The sequence below is a fragment of the Bidens hawaiensis genome, unplaced genomic scaffold (genome assembly GCF_021521415.1).
Source record: "Bidens hawaiensis isolate Kalapana, Puna unplaced genomic scaffold, B.hawaiensis_p1.1 tig00028477_1, whole genome shotgun sequence".
In the NCBI taxonomy this organism is placed as follows: Eukaryota; Viridiplantae; Streptophyta; class Magnoliopsida; order Asterales; family Asteraceae; genus Bidens; species Bidens hawaiensis.
The window spans coordinates 236,218-263,940 of record NW_027494650.1 but is presented as its reverse complement, the minus strand read 5'-3'; the positions used below and the strand labels follow the sequence as shown (position 1 = coordinate 263,940).

Sequence of the window (27,723 nt, the reverse complement as noted above, 5' to 3'; positions counted from 1 at the left end):
TGTTCGTAAGTAAATATGGTTAAAACTGCTCAGTGTTCGTATTTAAGTTTGTCACATTAATAACGTGTCAACACTGCTTATCACTTTCGTATAATTAAATCACTTTGAAGTCTTTTAGCATATATATATTTGGTCGAATAATGCAAAACAATGCTTGTCTTTATTTTATGCTAATTTGTTTATGTAAATTTAGCAAAATGAATTACATATCAATCTTCATGTATGTAAAATTTGGTGTATTTTTAAAGTCTTGGCAAAATTTTTTGCTTCTCAATCACCAAATTTAATAAAGTAACTAGCCCTAATCAAACTGCTTCTATAAAATGAAGCAAATGTTAGATAAAGTTCTATACTTCTATAGCTCTATTACATAAGAAAGGCTTAATTATGCTAAAGATTCAAATATGAACTAGTTGGTGTGTAAGGGGGATTTGGAAGGTCTATGCAATTGTGTAAACAGAAGCTCCCTGATGTTTAGGAAACTTCTCTGTCGTGTTCATGAGTTTCACTTAAGAAAAGAAAGGAAATGAAAAGGATGAAAAGAAGGAACATTTATTAATATTTATCTATGTGATGGACCAAATGTTTTGTGATAATAGTTTTGTGGGTGAAAATGGTCATAGACCAAATGTTTAAAAGAAAGATGTAACACGTTTGCATTCAATCAAAATTGTTTTCATGTCGCTTTTAGATTGTGTGTATCTGCCATTTAGTTATGGCGCACGGGAATAAGTTAAGCAAAGCTGTGTCTTGGACGAAAGTTATTAGGAATTCTTTTAAGCGTTTCTTATTAATGGTTAAAGTTGTTTTTAACCAGGTTGAGAACCCCTAAAAGTTTACGGGAATGGGGCGAGGGCAAGTAAAACAAAACGAGTCCCATAAATTAAAATAGCAATGTCATTTATTAGATTTGAACATAGAAGCCAATGAGCTTGCGATGATGAGAGACTAGGTGAATAGGTGACGTTCACTAGTTATATTCTTGAACTGAACAAGTTTTACCTCACCGCACTGTCGTGTATTCGAGAGAGTGTTCACGAGCATTGGACTTAGGTGAGAATTTCCCCCGATCAAAAGACGAGTGTATTACGATATAATGAATTTAGCTAGTAGCCAATATAGATGTTTCAATAGCCTTTTTTTAAAGGAGAATTTTAATAATGAATATTAGATGTGCACAAAAAAACCCCAAACCCGAAAAAAATATATTTGGAACCGGTTTTTTAATACCCGGGGTTTTAATACCTGAACCCGTAACCGACCCTACCCGTTGAGTATGGATAATGTATGCATTTCAGTACCAAAACCCGTACCCAGAACCGGACCCGATTTATACCTGGTAATACCCGAAAACCGGAATCGGTTCCATACCCGGAACTAGATTTTTCCAATACCCGATCTATACCCGAAATTACCCGAAAAATATCTTAAAAATATCCGAAAATACCCCTTAAAAATACAATCTATACCCGAAAAATACCCTAAAAAAGCCAAAAAAAAACAAGAAGATAGGTTTTTTCAATACCCGAAAATACGGTATTCAAATACCCGGTTCCATACCCGACCCGAACCTGATGCATAGGGTATGGTTTTAAGAAAAATAACAATACCCGAACCCGACCCGCTTATTGTCAATACCCGATTTTCCAATCCCCGGTCATACCCGAACCCGGTTTCATCCCCGGTATTTGAAAAACTCGATTTGTGCACCTCTATTTAGTATAGAAGGCCAAAATTTGTTTAACCCACATAACATAAAGCCCAAACTTGATTTGAATAACGGGCCGAACTTTTCGCCCAAATTCTAAAACCCTCAATACCTTCTTCTTCATCATCTTCTGGATCAAAACTCTGCAATTGATTCGTGAAATCGATCAATTAAACAACCGCAGCTATGCATAGATCATGTACAGCCTTATCACGGCTTCTCGCATCAAACCGAGTGTTTTCCACATCCACAAAAGATGAAAAGATCGTAGCGTCAGTGCTCTTCGAGCGGCTTCCAGTCATTATCCCCCAAGTCGATCCCGTTGTTTACGCGTTTCAAGAGTTCTCGTTAGTCATTTCTATTATTATTATTATTATTATTATTATTATTATTATTATTATTATTATTATGTACAAAATGAGTTAGAAATTAGGGATTTATTTTGGCTTCTAGGGTTTAGCTGAAATGAGCTGTAAGACATGTTTAATAAATGAACGAACATGAACAGAGCACCCGTTAGTTCAATTAGGGGTGTGCGTGGTGCGGTTTTCGGCTAAAAATAAACCGAAAACCAAAACTTTGGTTTTGGAGTTTTGAAAACCGTTTGGTTTCGGTTTTCATTTTGGTTTCCATTCGGTTTTGGTTTTTCCGGTTTTTATCATTTGAACTTGAAACGTTTAGGCCGAAAAAAAAAGTTGGCAAAAAATAATGAATTTAGGTATAAATAGTTTTGTTAATTGTAAAATAATAGACTATTATACATTTAACCAAAAATATATGAGTTACATATTTATTAAATTCTTATAAATTACTTAATATAAAATATAAAAAAATAAAAATTTAGGAATTTGGTTGAGTTCGTTTTTTTGGTATTTAATAAATGCAAATGCAAAACCAAAACCGAACCGTTAGTTCGGTTTTTACGAAAATATAAAACCAAACCGTCGGTTTTTGTTTTGGTTCAGTTTTTTTAGGTTTGGATTTTTCGGTTTTTTCGGTTCCGGATTGGTTTTTTCGGTTTCTTGCACACCACTACGTTCAATTGTGTACATGAACATTCGGTAATGTGTTCACGAACGTTCGTTCATGCTCGATTGTATATGTTGTTGATGAAAGTTTTTTGAACATGTATTTATTTCATCTAAATATTTTAAATTCTTTAAGGTATTACTCATAACATAAAATAGGAAACCATATTCTCGTTCGGTAAGTGTTCGTGAACCATTCATGAACACATTATTTCCGTAACAAACGAACATGAACAAAGCCATGTTAGTGTCCGTTCGGCTCGTTTGCCGCCCTGAATTGGCTGGGTATGGGATTAATAGAGAATAAAAGGAGTAAATGCAAATTTGGACCAATTCATAGCTACTTTAATAATATGCTGGTTAGACCAAATGTTGTGGGTTAACGCCCCACATCATCAGTTCATCAAAGAAGGCGCCATACACCATTACACGATTGGGATAGGGGGCGCTCTTTGGGCGCTACTGCTTTAACAGGGTAAGGGGCTCAAATGTGTGGGGCGAGGGTCTTTTCTTAACCAATCAAACCATTTTTCACACTTTTTATTAAGGAAAATATTAAACAGTAATTGTGTTGTTAGTTAAACCATTGCACACTTTTGTTGGAAAAGTTAGTGAGAGCTTACATGGCAGTGACGTGGCGGGGTGTTTTTCACTTTTTAGTTAAACCACTGTACATAGTCTAAGTAATATAATGTGCTTTTGTAGTCTGTTTTGAGGTCAAACTGTCTGATTCTTGAACTTGAATTGCCTGTGTTTTCAACTTGATCATACTTTGCGATCAATGTTGAGCTTGAATTTAGAGGTATAAGCTGTATGCAGAGTTGTCACGTGCAGCTCTGCTTCTTAATAAAATCTAGTTATTATGCTTAGAACACTCGTTTTCTCAAACATTCATTTTTAATTTTGATTATGCCAAACAATAATGTATAATGCTGTATTTACTTTTTTGATTGTGTGTTTCTGGACTAATGAGTATATCATCATGATAATATGTAGCTTTAACTGGAGGCAACAGTTTCGTCGGGCGTATCCTGAAGAATTCCTCAAAAAATCTGATGCTAGGTAGTTTTTTTACAGCACTTGACATTTTTTCTTCACCTCAAGTTATTCTAAGCCTTTAACGTATTTGAGGCTTATTTTTAGTGTTGTTGTTGCACATGCATTTTCAGGGGTAAAGGCGAATACCAAATTGATTTTAAACCAGCTCCTAGGATCACTGAAGCCGACAAAACCAATGATAAAAAGTACGATTTTTAACCAATTTGTGGTATTCTCAAACAGTCTTTTGAGAATTATTAATACTTGCACTCGGTTTTTGTAGGTCATTGCAAAGAGCTCTTGACAGAAGGCTGTATCTTCTTCTTTATGGTGATGCATATGGTTCTCCCAAAGGCCAGCCCGTATGGCACTTTCCTGAAAAAGTTTACAAGTCTGAAGAGACGTTGCGCAAGGTAATTTTGACATTTTGTAATTTTACTTTTGTAATTTTACTTACATATTTTCGTTGATATTGTGTACTGATTGTTGAAATAAACTATTCATTCAGTGTGCAGAATCTGCACTAGAATCTGTTATTGGAGATTTATCGCATACGTACTTTGTTGGAAACGCCCCAATGGGCCATATTGCAATGCCACCTACCGAGAACGACAAAGACAATCAATTCACGGTATGCAAAATTACTTGATTCTTGTAAACGGTTTGAAGTTTTTTCTTTAAACTTGGCGTTGACAATTTTATATTTTGAATTTGTTTCTTAGAGGTTTTTCTTTAAGTCTCAAGTGATTGCAACAAATAAGTTTGATATTAAAAGCAAAGATTTTGTGTGGGTGAAGAAGGACGAGTTGTTGGAATACTTCCCGGAGCACAGCGAGTACTTGACGAAAATGATCATCAGCTGAACCGGTTCATTTTCAACTCAAAATAATTAAACAATCTAATAACTTAGTTGATGTTCACGCGAAGAATTAAATGCATGTGTTCTTGTTTCTGGGTTTGAAAAAGCCCAAAACTTGGATTTTGGTTTTTGATAATGTAACAGTTGTATCCTTTTTTAGACTGTTTTATTAGAGACACATATTTATTTGAATCTTATGAATCCCAAAAAGTTTTTAGTTATCTTGGTAGAGTTTGTTATGACTTTAAAGTTTTAACCTTTAGTATTTGGATTGTATTCTGAAAGCTTTAATAAAGTACATGTGGTATGAAAATAATGATGGGCTAATGTGTATTATGAGTCATGAAAAAACCGGTTATGGTCAAAGGACAAACACTACGTATAATAATGTCTAATTCTGGTTTGGGGTCATCATATAATGACTTTCACAATAAAAATAAGCGGGTTTAAGAGCGGACACACTCAAATCTCACTTTCATCTTTCTCAATGAGCCCTTCTCACTCTTAAGAACAAACAAACCAAAAAACCTCTCATGTTCCAGTAAAACGAGCACCCACGCTTTTTTGAAGTTAGTGCGGTACAGCTGGCATGCTGACGCGGGAATTACGAAATTAAATAAATCGAAATTAAACTATTTGCAAATGATTTTTTGTAATTAATTTGTTCCTAGAGAGTTATTTTGTTTACACATTTAAAGAACAATAGAAAATATTGGTAAAATAAACTGACATTACTTACTATTTGAGGTAAAATAAAAAAATATTACAATAAAATTTAATTAAAAAACTTTATTTAGTTATTTAATTTATTTGGAATAAAAAGAAAATATTTGTTAAATAAAAATATAAAATACAATGAATGTGTGGAAATAATAAAGTTGCATGTGACAAGAATGAGCCTTGGTAGTGTTGAGGGTAAAATGTGTGTTGAAAGAATAAGTGGAAAGATGATGTGACATGCTAAGTAAGCTTGCTTGCTGAAAGTATAATGAAGGTGTGGAACAATAGTCGGCGTTATAAATTTTAACTATCGAATGTACTATACATGTTCCCTTTTTTAAATTACTAAATTAGTCATATCATGTCTCTACTTTGCTCACAATGATACGTGTCAACTCACCCACGCAACAATACACCCACAAACCAGTTGTTATTCCTAATCGTCTAGAGTTAGTAGGTTAGCGGTACTATTAGTTTGTTTTGGCTATTTTAGCATTTACTATGTTTTTTTTATTTTCGTATTATGATCATGAATGAAGAAGATGATTTGGTTCATTCAGATCTGAACGAGCATCTGTCCCATTCAGCAACAACAGTAAGTCTGAATGATTCAGACCTAATTTTAACCATTCAAATGTCTTTCTGTTTGGAACCAAACAGCCTGAAGTCTAAATGAATTAGATGTTTACATCTGAATGGAACCATTCAGATGTAAACAAACAGCCCCTTAGTATGATATCCCTCTATAATTCTATAAAGTTTAATTCAGTTATATTTTCTTTGAACTAACCGGTACATAACACGCAACTGTCACTGGGGTGCATTAAGCATACAAAAGATACAACCAACCCCTTATTTTATAGAACTCAGATTGGCCCTCGGTGGTAAGAAGATGAAAGTCTACTATGAAACACGTGATTTAACTCCTTCATGTCGGTGTCGGCCGTGAGTACTGTCAATTGGGTATGGAAAGTGGTAGCATACAACATTATCAGAATTCAAATACCACGTGCTAATAAATGTTCACTTACCATTTTCTAAACACTACCTTTTATAGTTCGATTTCAGTTATAGTTTGTGTAACAACCCAACTAATCGATATCTTCTATCGACTAATTTATATATATACAATTGTGAGAGTGGTGCGTATAGTTAGTTGTATTTTTGCCTTACATGGTTGTAACCACACAGGCATTTTTTTTAATATATATTTTGTTTTAATTTTTTTAACCCTCATATGTTTACATCTTGTCATCTTCTATAAATTAACCACGATGCTTTTTCACTTTTAACTTTGCCTCCTATACTTTTCATCTTTAACAAATACTTCGTTTTACATTGTGATCGAAATTTTGCGAGTTAACTCGGAGCGACGTGCGTGTGCGGTTCAACTATGTTGCAAAATGCGGGGTTCTAGATTAACTTAATTAGTTACTGTTTCCAATGTTTTGCGTTTCGCGTACGTGGTTTGACGTTTCTACGTCTACTTTTCGTTCGGTTTACTTTTTTTGCTTATTATTTCTTTTTTCTATACGAGCTTTTTCGAGTTTTGGCCTTCGATGGCAGTGGTGTGGCATTGGTGCTACTTGGCTTGGTTCATAAGTATCATAACCCTGCTGCAACGCGTGGGTTTTTTTAATGGTTCACAAAAGTTATTGGCCCCAAGAGAATAGATGGTGACCGAAGGCGATGGTGGTACTGGTGATGACTTCATATTTTCAAGTGAAGCCGGTGTGTAATAAACATCTTTACACCGTCGCCACAGCGCGTGTGTGAACACTGAACACTAGTATGTATCTATTTTCTAAACACTTTAATAAACCGTTCTAGCATACAAATAACAACAAAGGCCGAAATAGAAATTACGACCCAACGTGACTCAACGCTTAAAATATATTATATTTATCCTAGACCGGAATGCGAATCGCAACAAACCAGGATAGCTTGTCTGGTCCCCGGGACCTAATTATTGTCTATGTACGGAGCAAATTGGGTGATGGAATTGAAGTTAATGAGGTTACTATTTTCAGAATATAGGAAGAACACTTTTTCCAGTAGTTGCATGTGAACCAAACAATGTTGTAAAACATAGGCAACGAAAAACAAAGACTCTTGTTACTTTAGGCACCACTAGCCGGCACTTTAGCCTAACGCTGAAACCCATGAAAAATGATTTGACGTCACCATGGGTTGGGTGAAACGATTACACAAGTTTTTAGTGGGTCGTTTGCCACCTATGTGATAGTGACATGACGTGATGTTTTTCATTCTTTTGTGAATCCAAGCAAACCCAATGAAACAAAGACTCATAGTCTAGTTAGCAACAACTAGCCAACACTTTAGCCTAACGCTGAAACCGACGGAAAATGATTTGGCGGCACCATGGGGTGGGTGAAACCACTACACAAGTTTTGAGTGGGTCGTTTGCTACCTACATGATAGTGACATGACGTGATGTGACGTCACATTTTTTTATTCTTTTGTGAAACCAGGCAAACCCAATGAAACAAAGACTCATAGTCCAGTTAACCACAACTAGCCAGCAATTTAGCCTAACGCTGAAAGTCTGAACCCCATGGAAAATGATCTGGTGGAGCCATGGGATGTGATGACATTACGAAAGTTTTTAATGGGCTGTTTTTCATTTCTCGTGATAGTGACATGACGTGATGTTTTTCATTATATGTGAAACAACTATACATATCTAATAAGATATTATTTCTATTTCAATTGGAGGGTTTTCTCTCTCTAAACACATAAATTGAAAAACATACTAGTAATTCATAATCAATGAAATTAAAATGATTATTTACAACACCATAATTTAAAACATTTGAATGAGTATTCAAACGGTATGGCAAGACTTAAAAGAGTTTTGTCTTCCATTATTCTTTGACAAGGAACAACAACCACCTATTCAATTTGATAAAAGCAGTTCTCGTAGTTCTCAATATGCGCAACTTGAAACCACAGTGCAACCGACACCGAACCATCTCCGCCTTCACCGGGAAAACAATGCCCTTACCATCAACATTAATAGTTGCGGGACCCATATAAACACTCTTTCCCCACCCAAAATCTAAACCTTCAAAGGGTATACCCAACCAACTTATAATCTCCATATTCGGGTTCCCATCAAAAGAACCCGTTGTGGACCCAATGCTATGAAATGTCCGAACAGACATTAAATCCACCTGACGTTTCGTATCATCGAGGGCTGACCTAACATAGTCCTCAGTGACTATTTCCACAGCTTCCCTTATCTTACCACACACGTAAGATAAGGGCCGCCTCACCAACTCACCAGCGTGGCTACACACGGCCTGTTTCATAATGGTATTGCCAAAGTACCACTCTGGCAATGCCATCCGGCCTCGAATACTAACTGGAATAAACAATTTCGTTGGTTGCGTAGGATGGTGTTTCTTGGCCTTACTAGCACACCTCCACATGTGCCCGGCCACCGCTTCGAATCGGCTAAACGGACGTGAAATATACCCCGGACAAGTTTCGTTCGCGGTATCTTTTAGCTTTTGCACTTGTTTTTTGCTTAAATGTAACATGACAATTTTTGTTTCCTTATTACGCTCCTCTTGGTCATCAGTCTGACCAAGTAGTAACGAGTTTGGTTCAAGCCTTTCGTGTTTAAACCTGGGAGGTGTTGCTGGCTCTGCAGCCAACAACACACTCCTATCTAGAAACGGTTGGTTTCCAATTAAACCATCACGCGCTATTCTCGCCCATTCGTCCATGAAATGGGACGCTCACGTCCCATCCACCATAATATTCGACACTCCAATTCCTAGACTAATCCCACCACACCTCAACTCAGTAAGTTGCAGCATGAGAAGTGGTAGTTCATGCAAATCGGACACGTCATAATCGACAATTTGCACAAGTGACCGCAGCTCGGTTGGGAGTGCAAAGTCTTTGAAATCTTCTATTTTGTAACTTGAAATCGCTTCGTGGAACACCGCACCAGCGGCATTGCATTCGAGAGTTACTCGACCACCCGTATGAGGGATGTAACGTAGGCGTCCCGCGAGAGGGTAGAAGTGCACAAGGACTTGACTTAGAGAGTCTCGGAGTATTTGAGAGGCTGCGTCAAAGGAAACCGAGTCAGGGTGGTAAAAGTAGACAGTGAGTGCATGAGTTATAGGTTTTTCTTGGTCTAGTTCAGAGACACACATAGGTGCATTTGGTGTTGGTTTTGATGGTGTTATTATAAAACATTGCCCAACTTTCACCATTTTTAATTGTTTGTAACTAGGTTTTTAACCCGCGCTTTGCGTGGGGTTGTTGTTTGCGTGCTTGTGTGTTTGTAAGCTAGTAGTAGAGTTGATATAAGCCAATAAAGGTTTATGCGGATAGTTTAGTTACACCAATTATTTATGTACTACATGTGTTTTGCATCTACATAGTAAGAGTTTGCCACATGTATGAGGTGATTTTTGCAAGGCTGTTCAGTTGTCCAAAATGGCTGTGTAGCTTCATGCCTATCCGCTTTCAAAATATACTCATTTAGTAGTAAATAGAATATATGTAGTTAAATGGTTTAGAGGCAAAGTTCTGATTTTTAAGTTGTAACTATTTTATTAAACCAAAATTTAAAACCTTTAGTGCACAAATACATCTAAAACTCCAAACACATGAATAACGGTGAGTCGTTTCGAATTCGACTTAATCAAATTGTATGTGGCACCGACATTAAGAGATTATCTTATAATAATAATAATGATAATAATAATAGTAATAATAATAATAAAGAACAGAATAAGATCATTATAATGTACTAAGAGGACAAAATCACACAGAATTTAACATTGTTAACTCCTAAATAGAAAGGTTACCTTGTAAAAGTGACTGTTGGAGCTCGGTACTTGGTGGTTTCTGATGTGGTACTTGCTGGAGTACATTCGGATTTTCAAGTACTTTGTTGCACGTAAATCTTGTGGACCCTTGGTCAATGCGGTTGTTGAACTGGAGTTGAAAACATTTTTGTTTGGCCTATTATTACTTGCAGTGGGTCGGGTATTGTTTCCGGGTCTTCAAATGCTTTTTCGATCACCATTTTCATTGCGTCTGTGCGCACCAATGAGATACAGCTTCATCAAAAAGTGTAACCGTTGCCATCTCTGTTTCATCCTCGATAGTTACATTCAAACAGTACCTAAATTACAAAAATATTTTGTCATTTTTTTGCCATTAAGGAGGTTGTTGTAGTTGATGTTCTTACATGTATCGTTGTTGTTGTTCATTTGGATGGTTACCACACATCCATCCGACACCAAGTTTGTGTAGGTTTTTATTACATTGGACACACCCTCGGTAAAACCATTTTTTCCCATGGATGAGGTTTGTGATCCTAGCAATGCAAGAAAATCTTTGTTCCTATTGTTGTTAACAATTAGTTTTGACGCCACAAACTGAATGTATTGTAATTTACAAATGTTAACGACTTACAAAGTTTTGTGCCGGATCGATCTGCAATAATTGTGCGATTGTGAAACGACCTCTTTGGTTTTGTGGTATGTTGGTGTACCTAATTGTGAACCTGCAGACAATATTTTTTGTAAGTGTACTATGATACGTGAAATTTTATAGTTGTCAACCATATCAACTATATCTCCCCAAAGAGCCACTTCAATGAACTTTTCATTCAAACTGTATCATTATATTTTAAAATGGTTAGTTTAATAGCGGCAGCTGTGAACAATCAATAATATGTGTTAGCTTCTTACTATGCGTCTTCCAAAATAAATTTGAAGAGTTTTCGCCCTGATGAGGTTATTCTGTCCACGGTTATCGAGTCAAAACGCCCAATGTAGTCTGTAAAGTAGACATTTGTTAGTAGCATATATAATGTCTAAGTTGATATGAATGACTTATGTTTCTTTAGACCTGTTAATTGTAAGTTCACATTCAGGCGGCTTCTTATAATGTGAAACGGTGCGAAGTTGAAGTAGTGTAATGGAAAAGCCCGACGGTTCGATTGGAGTGAAGGAGGTTCCTCGGACAAGTTTTACAGTGGCGTCTTGAGGAACAACCTTGTGGCTCTTTCTTGCCTTTTGTGACAGGTAGTTAGAAACTCGATAGCAACCTTGAAGTTCCATTTTTTTTTCAAACTGCATTTGGTCTCGAGTGTTGCCACACGCCTCAATTGCATGCCCCTACATTTTATGTTAATCGTAAAAATTGCAGCTACTATGATAGTAATAAACTGTATCGAAACCACCTGTAAAGTAAGAAAATGTACAGAAAATGTACCTCTTTATCTACGAATAAGAAGCAACACTCATCTTTAAACACAAAGGACTGCCACTTTCTTATCAAACGAATGTCTATAGGTTCCCCTCCGTCTTCGTTTCTGATGAGGGAAACACCTCTTGATGTCATCCTAGTTTTCATATAACACAATAGTAAGAATTGTAACAGTTTATGTACTATGGTAGTACATAGCTACACATACACATATTTCTTTGAAATTAATATTTTTATATAACACCGAGGGACATGTCATACGTATCGAAATACTGATGAAATGACATACTTCTAATGAATCGAAAGACAGATCAGCGTCATAATTACATACTTCTAATGAATCGAAAGACAGATCAGCGTCATAATTACATTTATATTTCAATTACACAAATGAAATAATATAAGGGAAAGAAATAGAGGAAGGTTGGAGATGGTGGACAATAATTGCAATTGCTTTGCTTTGATTGCAAGACAATGATAAAAAAGAAGATATGATATATAGCAAGTTTGTATCGACTGTTGGCCTAATTTGGTTGCTGTTAAGTTGTGTTAATTAGGCAAATAAAAGCTGTTTGTAATGCAAATTAAGGAATCTTATTTTGGATTAGAATCGAATTAGGGTATGGTTTAAGAAGGTTTTTGATTTTGATTTTGATTTTTGGAGTTAAACTTTGATTTAATCTCAATCACTCATAGTCAGATTGTGACTTACCAAACCAACAAATGCAAACACCTTGACTACTGTCATTCAATTACAATTAATAATTAGAAGTCTAAACCCTTTTTTTTAAGTAAAAAAATCCATTTCTATGGAAAACCCAATTAGAAGCCAAATTCAAACACAAAAAACCCAATTAGAACCACAAAACCCTTGACTAACATAAAACAATACCTAGTCGCCAACTTTGCAGCCCTAATTTAGTAAAAAATTCAATTTCAATTACAAGGGTATCTCCCTTAGCTGGTTTGAGGGATAATGGGTTTGTAGCTGGGCAAGCAATGAAAGGGGCTGAAACGAAGAAGGTGGAGAAACATGCTAAAGCCTGCGAAGAGAACCAACATGTTTTTGTCCCTCTGGCTTTTGATACATTTGGCTCCTTGGCACCGGAAGCTATCCGTTTTCTAACCAGGGTCCAACAGGTTGTGCATAGCAATGTGTCGACTCCAAAGGGGCAAGGGTATGTCTTTAGCAGGTTAGGGTTTGCAATTCAGAAAGAGGTGGCGGCGCAGCTTGTTGCCCGCCTACCTACTATATTGACGTAATATCTATGTTTCTACATATTGGAACCCAATTTTTGACACATCTAAATAAAGAAGATGAGTATATCTGAAAAAAAAGGTTCAATAAAAAAAAAATTCAATTACAGCTAATAAAACCTAAACCCATGAAAGTCAAAATTGATCTCAATATTAAAACCCAATGAAGTAAAAAAAACCTAAAAAAGGGTTACATGCGATTGATGAAGAGTAACAGAGCAGAGGTGAAATGTAGAAAATCTGGAGATGAAAGGAACCAGTATTAAGGGAAACATAACTCTATAAGGTTAGCCTTCAGACGTGTAAATAATTGCTGAAGACAACAAACACCTTCGTTGACACACATAAGAGTATTGTCTTGTTCTTAGTTTTTTAACCAAAGAGAGGAGAGGAGAGGAGAGGAGAGGAGAGGAGAGGGAAAGATAAGAAAGGGAAAGGAAACGAATGATTTTTTTTTTGATTAGGTGTGTTCTTGTGTTGGAAAAATTAGAGGAAATGAAAGAATAATTATGTTAAAAAATAGTTATCTTTAGTAATCATCATATTTTTTGGAGGATAACTTATTGAGAAATTACATTAATTTAATCCTTTCTAACTCATCCTAAATACAAAGAAATCTTTGTAATTGTAACCCTAAATGCAAAGAAATCTTTGTAATTGTAATATTATAAATAGTGTGTGTAAGATTAATATTGGAAGGTGGTGAGTGAATGTGGTTTATGGAAGGTGGTGGTGAGTAATATTATAAACATGTGCTAGCTTTATATTGGCACATCGAGTACTGTTTATGAAATTAATATGCAAAATATGCACATGTTTTATTCCACCAACACTGTTACGGACTTTAGTAAATTAAATAAAGGTATGATTTTAAAAACGTTTATATCAACATTCATTGCACCTGAAAGAGGCTAGTTAAGTTGCATCTCTCATGTTTTATAGTTTGATTCATTTATGGTTAGTGTAATAACGATGTTTTAAAAATTGGCACTTATCACTCGGTTGAACCGGTTATACTAGATTTTGGTAAACCAAACGGTATTTAGAGCATAGTATTTTTAGATAGTTTACTAGAACATCGTCTGGCCGGTTTCTAAAAAAACCGGTTTAAACCGGTAAACTAGTTATAAACATAAGAGATTTTTGATATTTTTTTGCGACCAATATTATTTAAAAATGACTTTTGACCTAGCAGATAAAATTAAAATGAGTAAACATAGACGACGATTTGCTAATAAACCAATTTTGTATTATGCAAATCCAAGATTGGTTTATTTATATCTTTTGTAATTTTTAAGTTCGTATGCAGAGTACAAACTTCTTTTTAGACTCAATCATTTGACACGAGATGTTTATTAATGAATTTTTTGGTAATTTTTTAAGTTGAAGTTGTATTTATATAGAATTATAAGGTAAACTATTCAACGCGGTTAAACCTCCTGACTCAAGATGTTATACCATTTTTTAACTAAATCCGATACGTTTAAGTAAAATAACGGATTTTAAAACATTGGTAGTAACTCGACCCAATCCATATGTCACACACTTATAGTTTTGTTTGAATAACTATACCTCAGAAATTCTTTAATTAATAATGACGTTCACAATCCAAACGCAAGTATATGTACAATACCTGTTAAAAGCTTTGAAAAACTCAAGGTCAAATCGATATTAAACCTGAACATATGTTGGGCATATTTCTATTATATTGACTGATATGTTTCTATCTTCCAAACACTTGAAAAACTAGTCTAACAAACAAATAACGTCAAAGACTAAAATAGAAATTATAGTGCATGTACCTTGTTGCCCACTTACCTTCCATTTCGCTGTAACAAAGAAATCAATTATGGCCGAACACAACATCAGTCTTTGTCTTGCCGCGAGTCCTAACCATTGATCATGTGTAATTACTGTCTGTGTATGAAGAAATCGATTGATAGGATTGAAGTTAATGGGGTTCCTATATATGGAGTACAAGAAAACACTTTTCTAGTAGTTACGATAAAAGATAAAACGTGGGAGAATATGTTCGAAAGCAAAGTTGTTGTCTATTGGGGGAGAGCGATGTTAATATCTTCTGTTTTTGGGTTACTCATACTCAGACTAGGAAACAATTAATTACAATATAAATATGAAACTATCTTTCTCTTAAACCTTAAGATGTATAAGATAAATTTAAACTCCAATAATACTAAATTAACTTTGAACTTTAGATCTCCATAAAGTCAGGCCTTGAGATGTTTTGTATCACTCTTATATTTTTCGTATTAGTTACTCACTTATTTGGGTCATTAAAGTTGGTATTGCACCAAGTTTTATACGTGTTTCCCTCTTTTATACAACCCAACGGCTATTAACATACATACCTTCTTAATTGGCATTATATACCAAGTTTTGTACCAACCAAGCCTACAGGTGACATATATCTTCACTAAAAGTCTACCGAGTACCTAGTTCCATCACTTTCGTCCTTCGATTAGATCCACCACCAGGGGATATTAGATAAACTTGTTTATACACTCAAATATTGAGATTTAATGTACTAAAAATACAATATGGGTCGGAATTGGCCAGCCCATACAAACACCACCCAAGAAACAAAAACAAACAACAAAAACACACAAATTACAATCAAAACCTACTCCAATCTTCCCATGTCAACCTGGACCTATTTTTAACTTAAAGGAAGCCAATCGACTTTATCTTTTCAAACAAGCTCGGTATCTGAATCGGAGTCCCATTATGAAGTAACACATTTCGCTTCTTCCAAAGACACCACATCGTAACCAAGCAAACCACATGAAATGATTCAGCTTTATTTTTAGGAAATAACGAGTATGAATGTAAACTAGAGGTGCACAATCTGGTTTTCCATATGCCCGGTTCCAGGTATGGAACCGGGTTCGGGTATGACCAGATATTGAAAATTAGGTATTGGCAATACCCGGGTCGGGTTGGGGTCCGTGTATTGTTACTAAAAACCATACCATATGCATCGGGTTCGGGTCAGGTTTAGAACTGGGTAATTTAAAACCGGGAATTTGAATACCATATTTCCGGATATTGAAAAAAACCCTATTCTCGGGCATTTTATTTCCGGATATTTTTTAGCTAGAGATTGGATTTTTAAGCGATTGAACCTTTTAGTGGTATTTTTTTCGGGTAATTAGAGTATAGTTCGGGTATTTGAAAAACCCGGTTGGAAAAACCTGGTTCCGGGTATGGAACTGGTTCCGGTTTTTGGGTATTACCGGTACAAATCGGGTTCGGTATCGAGTACGGGTTTTGGTACTTTAATGCATACCATATGGGTAGGGTCCGGGTATAAAAAACCTAGGTATAGAACCGTTTTTTTTTTGTCCGGTTTCTGGTTCGGGCTTTTTTTTTGGGCCCTTATCTATTTTTGGACTTAAAAAGAGAAAGGCCCATTTAACGATTAAAGAGTTTAAATAAAGGCCCAATGTTGTCAGTCTAATTTACGGGTGATCGGAGAAGCCACCGGAAAGTAAAACCGGGACATATTAATAATCGATCACCACCGGCGGTAAACATGGCGGCTTCATTCAGATGGATACTGCAATTGCACAAAGACGTACCAAAAGCAGCTAAATTCTACAAAGAAGGACTCGATTTCAGCATTAATGTGTGTACTCTCCGGTGGGCCGAACTCGAATCCGGCCCACTTAAGCTGGCCCTCATGCATTCTTCCAGGTTACTAGTTAATTCAGATCCTGTTTCATTTGATTTCAGTATACCTTTATGATGAATATTATTATGGAATAGATTATTATTAGGGTTTTATATTGGGTTTATGTTTGATTAACCTTTTTTTTTTAATTTAGTTAATGTTATTTAAAATAGGGGTGTGTATGAAACCGAAAAACAAATCCGAAGTGTAATAAAAGCCGAAAACCGAACCGAACTGAATTTATAGATTTTCATTTTTTATTTTAACTTTTAAGCTAAGTAGTTAATGCGGAAAAATATCGGATATCGGTCAAGACCGATATTTGAGATATTGGTTATCGCGGTGAGATATCGGTAATTTTAATATCATGCAAAATTTATATATATAGCACTTTAACACTAACAATTCAGTATACTCTCCTGCTATTAACAAATTATCCTTTTACAACTTGCAAAACACTAACAGTTGTAGCAAGTAGGAACTGATTAAGACTCAAACCACCAACATTAAACACTAAAAGTTGAAAATTAAGACTTAAAACACTGATATCGGGAATATCGGTGGTATATCGGTCAATATCGCCGATATTGCCAATATTCTGACCGATATTTCACATGAGGACGGATAACCGTGATGCCACCGAGATTGACTGCATAGCTTTTAAGTAATTTATCTATTGAAACTGAAAAATGGAACGGAACCAATACGAAAATCGACGGTTTTGTTTTATGTTTTATTTTTTATTTTAAGTAATTTATAAGAATATTATAAATATGTAACATAAGTATATTAGCTGAAATGTATAATAATTAGTTAATTATTAATTAACAAAATGATTTAGATTTTAGGCTCAAATTCATTATTTTGGGCCAAATTTATTTTTCGGTTTCAAGTTTTCAAGCTCAAATGGCAAACCGAAACCGAACTGAACTGAACCGGATACCGGACGATTTTCTAAAGTTCAAAAACGGAAAAACGGAAGTTTCAGTTTTTGGTTCATTTTAGCACAAAACCGACCCAAACTGAACCACGCACACCCCTTAAATAAAGTTTACATTTTCTGATGTAATTTTGACTCTTTACAGCGAGATTGCGATCCCGAAGGGGTATTCGTCACTGTTATCATTCACTGTGACGGACATTAACAGTACAGTGACTAAACTCATGGCTTTAGGTGCAGAGATGGATGGCCCTATCAAATATGAGGTCCATGGAAAGGTAATAATATTAATAATAATAATCACTAGCTCCTTAGATAAGCACTTGTTTGAAACCTTCAAGGGGTTGTTTCATACCAGAGTTGTCAAACGTTTAGTACCAAACGGGTTGGGTTGACCCGCATTCTGGTCCAAATTTTTGAATTTTTTTATGAAGAATGTGTGTTAATATATGATTAGTTCATTTTTATTATTACATTAATATTCTTGATCTGTTTAGTAAAGGTATTTAGTTGGTAGTATGCGTTAAGATTATGCTGCGGGTGACTTTCAACCCATTTGACTACCTTTTTTTTTCCCGGGATTTTATCCATTTGACGAATTAGAGAATAGAGGTAAAACATTAACCAAAATGCTGAATTGACCCTTTTATACGTATACTGGTCGAAACTGGCAGTTCTGCATAATATGCGATAAAAAGATTAACAGAAAGCCTCCAATTTTCTTGCTTTGTTGGACAGGTAGCCGCAATGCGGTGCATTGACGGTCACATGTTGGGTCTTTATGAGCCTGTTTAAAAATAAAAAAGAAGCAATGTTGTTTGGTTACATAAAGCAATAATATTGTAAAGTCGTACTTGGACCAAATTCTGCAACAAGGTGCAACGTTCACTGAGGTACATGTTACTCGACTTATGTTTGGCATGATAACAGTGTTTCATTTTTGGCTTAACACTCCTTAGTAGTTCAACTTTTGGTCGTTTCCGTTGATTATAAATCGTGTTCTGATGACTCATGTGTATGACATGAGTATTGGGTCGTAAGTTGTCGATAGTTTGGTTTGCTTGGGGTTAAGGACTCTTGGAACATTATCAATTCCGTGCTGTACTAACATTTGTTGATTAAAAAGCTATTATTTTTTAGCATACAGCATCTACTTTTACTTACCACATATCATTTTTTAAGTAATGTAAATAAATATTACTTCGTTTTTAACGATTATCACGCATACCCTCTAATCATGTTCCAAAATCCTCCAAAATCTACACATATGTCCACTACGAGACCTTTAAACAAAGTCGCTATAAAAGAACCCTGATAAATTAAAACCGATCTAACAAAACTCGAGCACTAAAAGATCTGCAAATCTTTAGAACTACAGTTCACATATATGAGACAACAATTCACATATATGAGACAGAATAATTGAACAAGTTTTATTTAAATAATTCACACATATGAGACAGAATAATTGAACAAGTTTTATTTAAATGCTTGATAATATAAATGCTTCAAGTATTCTTCGTTTTCAACTTAGAAGCCAACTGATCTAAGCTTTTTGTAGAAGACCCATCTTTACTAAGAACGTTAGCAGCTGCCTCTTTAAGTTTCTGAATTCGACTTCTAATCGGTTTTCCTTCTTCCCCTTTCAATAAACCCTTTACGACCCTCGCAATCTCCACACGACCCACAATGCCATTTTCGTCGGCTTTGGGCCTTAAAGCTACTTTTATATCCTCAGTTAAGGATACCGCATTCATCTTTTGCTCTGCATAAAGTGGCCATGCGATCACTGGCACACCATAGACTACAGTTTCAAGAATCGAGTTCCAACCATAGTGGGTTAAAAACCCACCAGTTGAACTATGACTCAAGATCTGGGCTTGTGGGGCCCAAGAAGGGACAACAAACCCAATACCTTTGGTTCTTTCCAAAAACCCTTCGGGTAAAAACCCCAAAGGATCCTCGTGACCATGTGAGTTAAAGAACGTTGCGTTCGGTTTATCACTCGGACTTCTAACCACCCATACAACCCTTTGCTCACTCAATTCCAAACCCATGGCTAACTCATTGAGCTGATAAGAAGATAAGGTTCCACCACTCCCAAAAGATATGTACAAAACAGAACCACATGGCTGCCCATCTAGCCACTTCAAACACTCTGGCCCATCTGCATCACTACTTGAACCCGAACCCGAACCGGTCTGTATCATTGGTCCAACCGGATAAACCATCGGCTTACCTGGTTCGTCTTCTAGCAGAGCTTTCAAAGCTTCACCCTCCAACTCCTTGAAGCTATTTACCACTATACCCTCAGCCATCTTATACCTCTTTGCATTATTAAGCATCCATTTATAAGCCTCATCTTTTCTATCATGAAACGGGTCAGGTAGGTCTTGGCCCTGAACCGATATGCAGCCTGGGATCTGAACCGGTTCAAGCAAGTCCCGAAACTCACACGAAACCATTTGATCAAGCTTTGGTTAATAAAGAAATAAAGACAAACCCGTGGCGGTTGATGGAAAGAACGTATAAGGCGAAACACCAAATTCGATAGCAACATCAAATGCATCCGTGCCAAAGTGATCAACAAACAAAGCCACCATGTTAGTTTCGGCTACTAATGATTTAAAAGCCTCACGAAGCGAGTCGAGTGACCGTGCGACCATGAGGCTTATTCGGGTTTCCATTCGTGCGTCCGGTAAATCATCAAAATTTACCGGAGGAAGCACGACATGGGCTAACCCGGTCGGGAGGGAGTCGAGAAAAGCCCTTTGGGATATCGAAAGCGGGCCGTCATTCGGAATGATGAAAGTTGAAGAGATGTTGTGATTGTTTTTTAACCTTTTGGCAAATTCGACTAATGGGATCAAGTGTCCCATTCCTGGACTTGGTACAATGGCTATATGTGATGGTCTTTCCATTGTAGCTAGACAATAATAATATGTGTATAGAAAGATGTATGTGTAGAATGTAGTTATATGTGAGGACATGAATGAAGTTAGATGGGGTATATGCAATGCAAGTGGGAGTTGGAACAAATAATTACAAACAATAATTAAATAGTTTAGAAATATAAGAGATATTTGATTTCTCTTTCATTCATGCATTCATTATATTATATTACTAGCTTTTGAACCCAGATTTGACAATTAGGACCTCAAAATGTATCATGTATATTATATTACTAGCTTTTTTTGAACTCGTGTATTACACGAGATTAGTTAATGTCTAAATTATAATTTATAATATGATGCAAATAAAAAAACACAATCAAGGAAAATAATAAGTACATAAAGAAGTTTTGAATTTACAATTTACAAAGTTGAAATTTTTTCTTTTTAAACAACATTTGAAGTTTAAGGACAACTTTTCCATCGCTATCCAGTTATTAACAATTTTAAGTCGCGTCTTCTCGTTAATCTAAATAATGCAACATACACATGTCCATGAGAAAATACTAAAGATCGAATGAACAAACCGACCATAGAAAGTAGAGGTGCACATTTGAAGAGGTAGGTCCCTGCAAAGCCCAGTTGGACCCGCAAGACACACCTTGATGGGGTATGTCTGCGCAAAGACCAACTGGTTCCGCAAGACCCACCATGCTCAGAGAGATGAAGACCTTACACGCAGTAAGCCAATGAACACCGGTTTGTTGGCAACTAAACAATCGGGTGTAAATATCCAACATGACAAGACTAATTAATTGTCATTCGATAATCATGACGTTTGTTGGTATGTTTGAAGAGCTCAAACAAGTCGATCTTTGAAAACAAGTCCATTAGGATCAATAGCCTTCTCGATGATATAAAGATTTTAGGTTTTTTTGTGGATAATAAATAGAGCAAAGTGTGTGGATTTAGATGTTGAACTTAATCGATCAAGTGAATTAAGAATACGAACCGATATTTACATGAATGTTATGCGCCTCTTTTTATTATTAATCAACGAGAACGGAATACAATTAAAACGGAAACTATTGATGGTTTTTATAACACTTACAATTTTAATCATACTCAAATTAGGAAACAATTAATGATAAATACAAAAGTAAATAATCTTTATCTTAAACATTAAAATAAATATGAAATAAACTAAGACTCTAAGAATGGTTAGAGGGGCTGGATATAGCGTTTGGGGGTAATCCTATGGTGGGTTTGGAAGTTTGGGGGATATGAATGATTTCTTGGGTAACGGGTCGAGAAAGATTATTAATGATTATATTCTTCCGACAGGACACACAAGATTATTTGGTTTAACTTGCTTTCTCGGAAAGTTAATATAAATGTTTGACGGGTGTTGATGAATAGGATTCCAACTAGATTAAACTTGGAGGGAAAGCGTGTAGATGTTCCGAATGTTTTATTTTCTTTTATTTCATGACTTCACAAAGACTAACGATCATCTTTTTGGTAATTGCTCGGTTGCTATTTGGATTTGGGCATCTCATTGTGTCTTGGATGGGTTCTGTTGGTAAATTCTTATAGTCAGGGTGATATAATGGAGTGGCTCGAAATTTGAATGTATAAAAACACAAAAAAGACTTTATTGGGTCAATTATTTTTGTCGTTTGGTGGGCTTTATGGAGATTAAGTAACGACTTTGTATTTGAGAAGAATTCAAACAACAAATAAACGTTTGTGACGATATTATGCACTTTTTTTTTCTATGGTTTAGTAGTAGGAACCAACAATGTAAATTTTCTATGATAGAGTGGTTAAAAACCTAATATTGTTGTATCAAGTATCAACTAATCCAAAATCTTTATATTTTAATGTAATGCCACTAATTGAATTGGGTCCCAAATACATGATTGACAAATATGGTCGTGCTTACCACTTACACTTGATTGTTTCAAGCAACGAAACAGACAACACAATTTTTTTATTTCTAAATTAAGAGGCTCATTTTTGGTTTCTACTTACCACTTGCACTTGATTGTTTCAATCAAAGAAAGAGACAACATAATCTTTTTTCCACACTCATTTTTGGTTTGGACTTGCCACTTACACTTGATTGTTTGAAGCAAAAAAAAATCTATAAACAAGAGATTCAATTTAAGATCGATGATGAACAAGCGAGTTTTTGAATCACTAGTCCAATATCAAAATCGGAGGACTCTTCTGACCAAACAAAAAATATATTACTTTCGGTAAAGTTGCTTGTGGGTTTCTCACATAAAGTAATTTAAAAAAGAGGATGGGTTCTGGTGAAGTTAAACAAAAAGACGTTTATCTCTAGCTAAGAAGTGATGGTCCAAGACCGATGTTAGGTTTTATGTTACAACTTACAAGTTTCAATGAACACGATGATGGGAATGGTGATAACCCTCAATGGAAATCACTTACGGTTAGTATATCCCGGGATGGAAATAAATGCTAATAAGCATATGTACGTATCCATTGACTACAAGTGGCTGTTACAACCCAAAGTTTATTCAAAACGACGTATGAGCATTTGTTATGGAGTTTGTCGAACCCACGAGCATCTTAAATGGGTTAGTCATACTCTTGGACAGCCCATGATAAGCCCAATATTCTTTTAGAGAAATAATATATTACTAGTTGTAGAAAATTTTAGTAAAAAAGAAAATCAAATGTAACGAGCCCTATATATATATATGAGACTAGTTTTTATCACTTGTATTACAGGGTTATTATTCATTTATAACATTTATATATTTTTTAGGATTTTAATTTTGTTATTTATTGTAAAAAAGTTAATAATATACTTAGGAATTAATGATGAAAAAGTTTCCCAAATAAATGAGATGTTATAACTCGGTTAAAAGCTATCTGGGTTTGTTGAGGCCCATGACCCACTTTTTATTTACTATAACATTGTTTCTTAATTATAATTATTATATTTAAAAAATCGGATATTAATTTTTAGTTTATCCCTATTAAAGTAGGATTTAATATCAAATATTTGTTGAAATTAAGTTTTATTATAATGAGAGGTTTTAATTCGTTTAAGGGCTATCTGGGTTTGGTGAGACTCATACTCATGAATTCGGTCATATGCATTTGAAACCTTCATTTACAAATATAACAATCTAGTAGCTTTAAAAAAATTTATGGAGGTTTCGTTTATATATATTCAAAATTAAGATTTAAGATTATAACAGAGGACAAGGTGTAAGAATTCGTACGTATAATAAAATTAAATTTAAAAATAAACCCTTTTACTATTAATCTCAATACATTGAAATACAAGAAAAGCAGTAAAGTAATTTAGATAAAACTGAAAAATAATAAAATGCTATAAATAAGATAAAGATCAAAATGTTTTTCCCCTACGATACGTGTTCAACATGGGTCCTGTGAAATATTTACAGGTCTCTCAGGGGAATGTGTATGTTTCTCCTTGACAGCCAAAGCAATGCTACAGTAGTACTGTCGGGGAAGACACATACACCCAAAGGTGTGCGTCGAATATGAAGATCAGGAAAGATGAAGAACGATTGTTGGAAAATAATTTATTTTGTGTGATTTTGGTGTGTTTTGTAATTAAGGCTCTCTTACATGTTTATAATAAAACAAAGTTATAACAAGTGATTCTTTGTAGTTTACTGGTGAAGGACCATGATGTGAGGTTTTAGTTTGTGTCCACAAAATTTTAGTTTTTGCATGTTTTTAACACAAAACTTGATGGGTTTAATTGTGAAGTAGAGGGAGACCCAAAAAAAAAAATTTAATTTTCTTTAGTGGGCCAATGACCCAACTTTAGTTATAAAAAGATTGTAAAATATAAAAGGACAAACTTTATTTAGAAATCGAAAATAAGATTTTTTTTTTATGTTTTATATTTTATTTTTGGAAAAGTACGTCGGCTAACAAACATAGAATTGTCTACGTACTTCGTATTGTATGACCTGATAGCAAAAGGCCATCACCTCACCCAACTCAGCCGTACGGAGCCCTTGAGCAAATGCCCCACTGGTGTAGGGATGACAATGAAACCCGAACCCGATAGGAAAAATCGTAACCCGACATAAATGGGACGGGTAATACCCGACCCATTAGGGTTTGGGACGGGTTTGGGATTAGTTGTAAAATTTTTGCGGGTTTGGGATTTCTAATATACCCGACCCGATTACTCGATAGCATAAACCCATTTACCCGATTATATACCCGATGTACCCGATATAACTTTTTATGTTATATATATAATATATTCCAAATATATTATTTGTCGTAACTTGTTTATGCTAATTATTTGAGATATTTTATCTTTATGGTAACCATCTTTGTAATCGATTAGTTATATTTTGTCAAAACCCGGCGGTTTTTGAGCCAGGTATACCTGAAGGGTATTTTATCAAAACCCGATAAGAAACCCGAAACCCGACGAGTAATTACCCGATTAAAACCCGACGAGTTTGGGATAGACTTTAATAACTGGGTATGGGTTTGGGAATACCTAAACGCGACCCAAACCCGACCCATTGCCATCCCTACACTGGCGGTAAAACCTGGACGTCCTCAAGATCAAACCGAAGATCACGAAGATCCCGTCTTTCTTTATTGAGTCACTCATGTCATCCTAAAGTGTTGTAAGTGGAAATCGATCATGAGTCTCCATTGAGAAACCCAAGTTTCATAACTATATAGATAATTAGTTGTTCCAAATAAAAAAATGACCAATGGAGTTTAGCCGTTAAACGAGACAATATTTAGGATGGTACATTGGTACGTTCGATCTCGTGGGAGGCTGAAGGAGATCAAAATAACAATTAATTTATAACTAGTTTCAAGTAATTTGGAGTTAAATTTGATTTTTTTTTCTAAACTAGAATCAAGCCCCCCGCATTGCGGTGGGGACGTAGAACTGAAAAAGTAATGTTAAATCATTTTATTCAAGTTGTGCTTTGAAATGAGTAGACCCGCGCTTTGCATCGAGACTGTTAAAACTAACGAAAATTAAATGTAAAACGTTCAATCATGCACGTCAGTTATGGCGTGTTTACGCGCCAATATTAAAACTGAAATGTAAATAATAGAAAAAAAAAGCTAAAAGGTTTGTGTTTTATATATGTGAAGTAAAGAGTACTACTCTTTAAGCTAAGGATACAACCCTTAATGCTCAAGATAGTTGAAAATTAGTATATAAACCCTTAATGCTCAAGATAGTTGAAAATTAATATATATAATAATTGTTTTGGTCAATCCGATTAGACAAGTCTATTGGATTATTTATTTTAATTTGTTTTCAAAGTTGAGTACCAGGACTAGCATTCCAGTTCGTTTGTTTTAAAGATATATCCTTGAGTTCTTGAAATAGATTTCTTGTTCTCTGTTGATCACAATTCGTTTGAGATTGTCAGTCGACTCGATCCATTATGTTATATTCAACATTAACGAGTTTGGTGTTTGAGAAATTTTTCAAGACATGACATCCTTCCTGACACGTTGAAATTTTAATTGAAATAAAACTACCTTACAACAGTCCTTTCGTTTATGTTCTTATTATTTTCTAAAATGAAGTACGAAGGTTACAAATAAAGTTCAATTACTTATACAAATACCAAACATTACGTGAAATGTTGGTGATTTTAGTGTGATAAGTCTTTTCAAAAACTGTACAATTACGTTCAAAAATTTATGTTCTCTAGTTCAGTACAAGTGTTGTATAAATTTATGAAAAAATGCCATTTGTTAACATGCATGATGAACTTTTGATTACAATTGCAAATTGAACAATTTAGTGCAATTGTGCAAGGAGTCCGAAAAAAGCAGGGCTCAAAAGGCGTCGTTCACGCCCATTGTTGGGTCAAGGGACAACACCCCTTAAGCCGATCTCGTTATCTATAATGGGGTACGTTCTTGAGACTTTATTAAGTGTTGTAATAAGTTTTGACACGTATGTGTATAAATCTGAGCACAACTAGCTACAACGGTGCATCTAAATCGTTGCAATGGTAATTTTAACTTATGTTTGAATCAGTGTTGTGATTGGCTTTTAATGAGCATATATAATAACAGTGTACGTAACTAAATATATTTGTAGTATGGATCTTTTAAATTATTAAACTAATTGTAAATTTACAAAACTATCTCATGTGCAAGGCACATGACCAAATTTAACAAGAAAAATTAATAGGAATTTTGTCAAAAGACGTAACGTGATAGGAATTTAAAACATAAAGTATACATCCGGTCATAGTGTCATTGAATTTGCTAAAAGACAACTATTGAACAAATGCGTAAACATAAAAGACTAGTTTTGCTATTATAAAAACTTAAAAGGTGGTTTTGTAGCACCTTGTACATAAAGTATGTTTTCTTAGTTTTGTTATAATTTTTTGTATTGTTAATCATGTCTCATCTAACATCTGTCTTTAAGTTAAATGTTGTATATTTATTACACTCTATAATTTTCTTTTGTTAATTATTAAAATTAATTAAAATCTATGATGTCATTTGTTTTTAAACCGGTCGTTCTGATGTTAGGGATTTCGGGAATAACAACTTGCATGGATTTTTTTAGAATTGTTTACACTTTCAGATCGAAAGTATTTAGTAATTCTTCAAATATATCAAACGGATAAATTTAGAAAAATATCAAGAACTTCGTATGTGTTTTTGATAGTGAATTCTATGTGAACCAGAATGAGAGTGTTCGACCAAATGAACGAGATATCCAAATAAGAATTTGATAATTGCCTGTCTTTGGCATCTCGACCCTAGCCAGGGGTGCTACACCTTGGACCTTACTACCAGGGCGCTGCTCCTAGACTCCCGTTCGTTTGGGGCTTCACCCTAACATCATAACATACTAACACAAATGTGCACTCTGCATCTCTTGACCTGTTTACGGTATATTATGATTACACTCGTTGACAAGTCAATCTAGCTACACTAAAATATCTAACATCCGATCAATGAACCAATAAAGCATACCAACAATTATATTCAGATTTCAAAACATTGTCGGTAACCTTAGCTAAATCATATATACCTAATTTCATTAACTGGATCCAATATGTATACTTGATTGCATAATCTACTACTTGTGGTGGCTAATCGACTATCTCAATAAATGGTGGAACCAACAATTTCAACATCATACATCATAAACCATTACTACACAATTAAATGTGTGGTCCAAATTGTTTTTTTTATTGTGTTACATAATGGCCATCAATATCAAGCAAACTACAATACAAGAGTGTCATGTACATGCACATTCCATTTATCTATTTGCTAGGTTGCTATTATA

The 27,723-nt window shown here is 35.0% G+C and overlaps 2 protein-coding genes, 1 long non-coding RNA gene and 4 pseudogenes across 3 annotated transcripts; 2 read left to right on the top strand and 5 right to left on the bottom strand.

Annotated features, from left to right (window-relative positions):
• Positions 1 to 1,777: 1,777 nt before the first annotated feature.
• LOC143577170 (uncharacterized) lies at positions 1,778 to 4,851 on the top strand. The gene is made up of 6 exons (XM_077061083.1): positions 1,778 to 2,055; positions 3,733 to 3,798; positions 3,906 to 3,980; positions 4,058 to 4,187; positions 4,283 to 4,405; positions 4,497 to 4,851. The coding sequence occupies exons 1-6, from the start codon at positions 1,895 to 1,897 to the stop codon at positions 4,635 to 4,637; spliced, it is 696 nt and encodes a 231-aa protein (XP_076917198.1). The 5' UTR covers positions 1,778 to 1,894; the 3' UTR covers positions 4,638 to 4,851.
• A 3,387-nt stretch (positions 4,852 to 8,238) lies between these two features.
• LOC143577163 (spermidine hydroxycinnamoyl transferase pseudogene) lies at positions 8,239 to 9,105 on the bottom strand (annotated as a pseudogene).
• A 12-nt stretch (positions 9,106 to 9,117) lies between these two features.
• On the bottom strand, positions 9,118 to 9,603 carry LOC143577162 (hydroxycinnamoyl-CoA:piscidic acid hydroxycinnamoyltransferase pseudogene; annotated as a pseudogene).
• A 1,356-nt stretch (positions 9,604 to 10,959) lies between these two features.
• LOC143577169 (uncharacterized) lies at positions 10,960 to 11,767 on the bottom strand. Its single transcript, XR_013143071.1, has 4 exons — positions 11,621 to 11,767; positions 11,255 to 11,523; positions 11,095 to 11,182; positions 10,960 to 11,017 (listed from the first exon to the last, which is right to left on the bottom strand). It is a non-coding gene; the product is annotated as an uncharacterized LOC143577169 (long non-coding RNA).
• A 4,633-nt stretch (positions 11,768 to 16,400) lies between these two features.
• On the top strand, positions 16,401 to 18,598 carry LOC143577168 (uncharacterized). Its single transcript, XM_077061082.1, has 3 exons — positions 16,401 to 16,585; positions 17,648 to 17,780; positions 18,241 to 18,598. Exons 1-3 carry the CDS (start codon positions 16,425 to 16,427, stop codon positions 18,295 to 18,297), a joined length of 351 nt encoding a protein of 116 aa, XP_076917197.1. The 5' UTR covers positions 16,401 to 16,424; the 3' UTR covers positions 18,298 to 18,598.
• A 346-nt stretch (positions 18,599 to 18,944) lies between these two features.
• LOC143577155 (hydroquinone glucosyltransferase pseudogene) lies at positions 18,945 to 20,449 on the bottom strand (annotated as a pseudogene).
• LOC143577160 (hydroquinone glucosyltransferase pseudogene) lies at positions 19,983 to 20,423 on the bottom strand (annotated as a pseudogene).
• Positions 20,450 to 27,723: the final 7,274 nt, after the last annotated feature.

Excerpts from the sequence above, each read along its gene's own strand:
- LOC143577170 (XM_077061083.1), top strand. The coding sequence starts at position 1,895 with ATGCATAGATCATGTACAGCCTTATCACGGCTTCTCGCATCAAACCGA. Across the intron at positions 2,056-3,732 it reads TACGCGTTTCAAGAGTTCTC|CTTTAACTGGAGGCAACAGT; the intron begins GTTAGTCATTTC and ends GATAATATGTAG. Across the intron at positions 4,406-4,496 it reads ACAAAGACAATCAATTCACG|AGGTTTTTCTTTAAGTCTCA; the intron begins GTATGCAAAATT and ends TTTGTTTCTTAG.
- LOC143577168 (XM_077061082.1), top strand. The coding sequence starts at position 16,425 with ATGGCGGCTTCATTCAGATGGATACTGCAATTGCACAAAGACGTACCA. Across the intron at positions 16,586-17,647 it reads GCCCTCATGCATTCTTCCAG|CGAGATTGCGATCCCGAAGG; the intron begins GTTACTAGTTAA and ends GACTCTTTACAG. Across the intron at positions 17,781-18,240 it reads AATATGAGGTCCATGGAAAG|GTAGCCGCAATGCGGTGCAT; the intron begins GTAATAATATTA and ends TTTGTTGGACAG.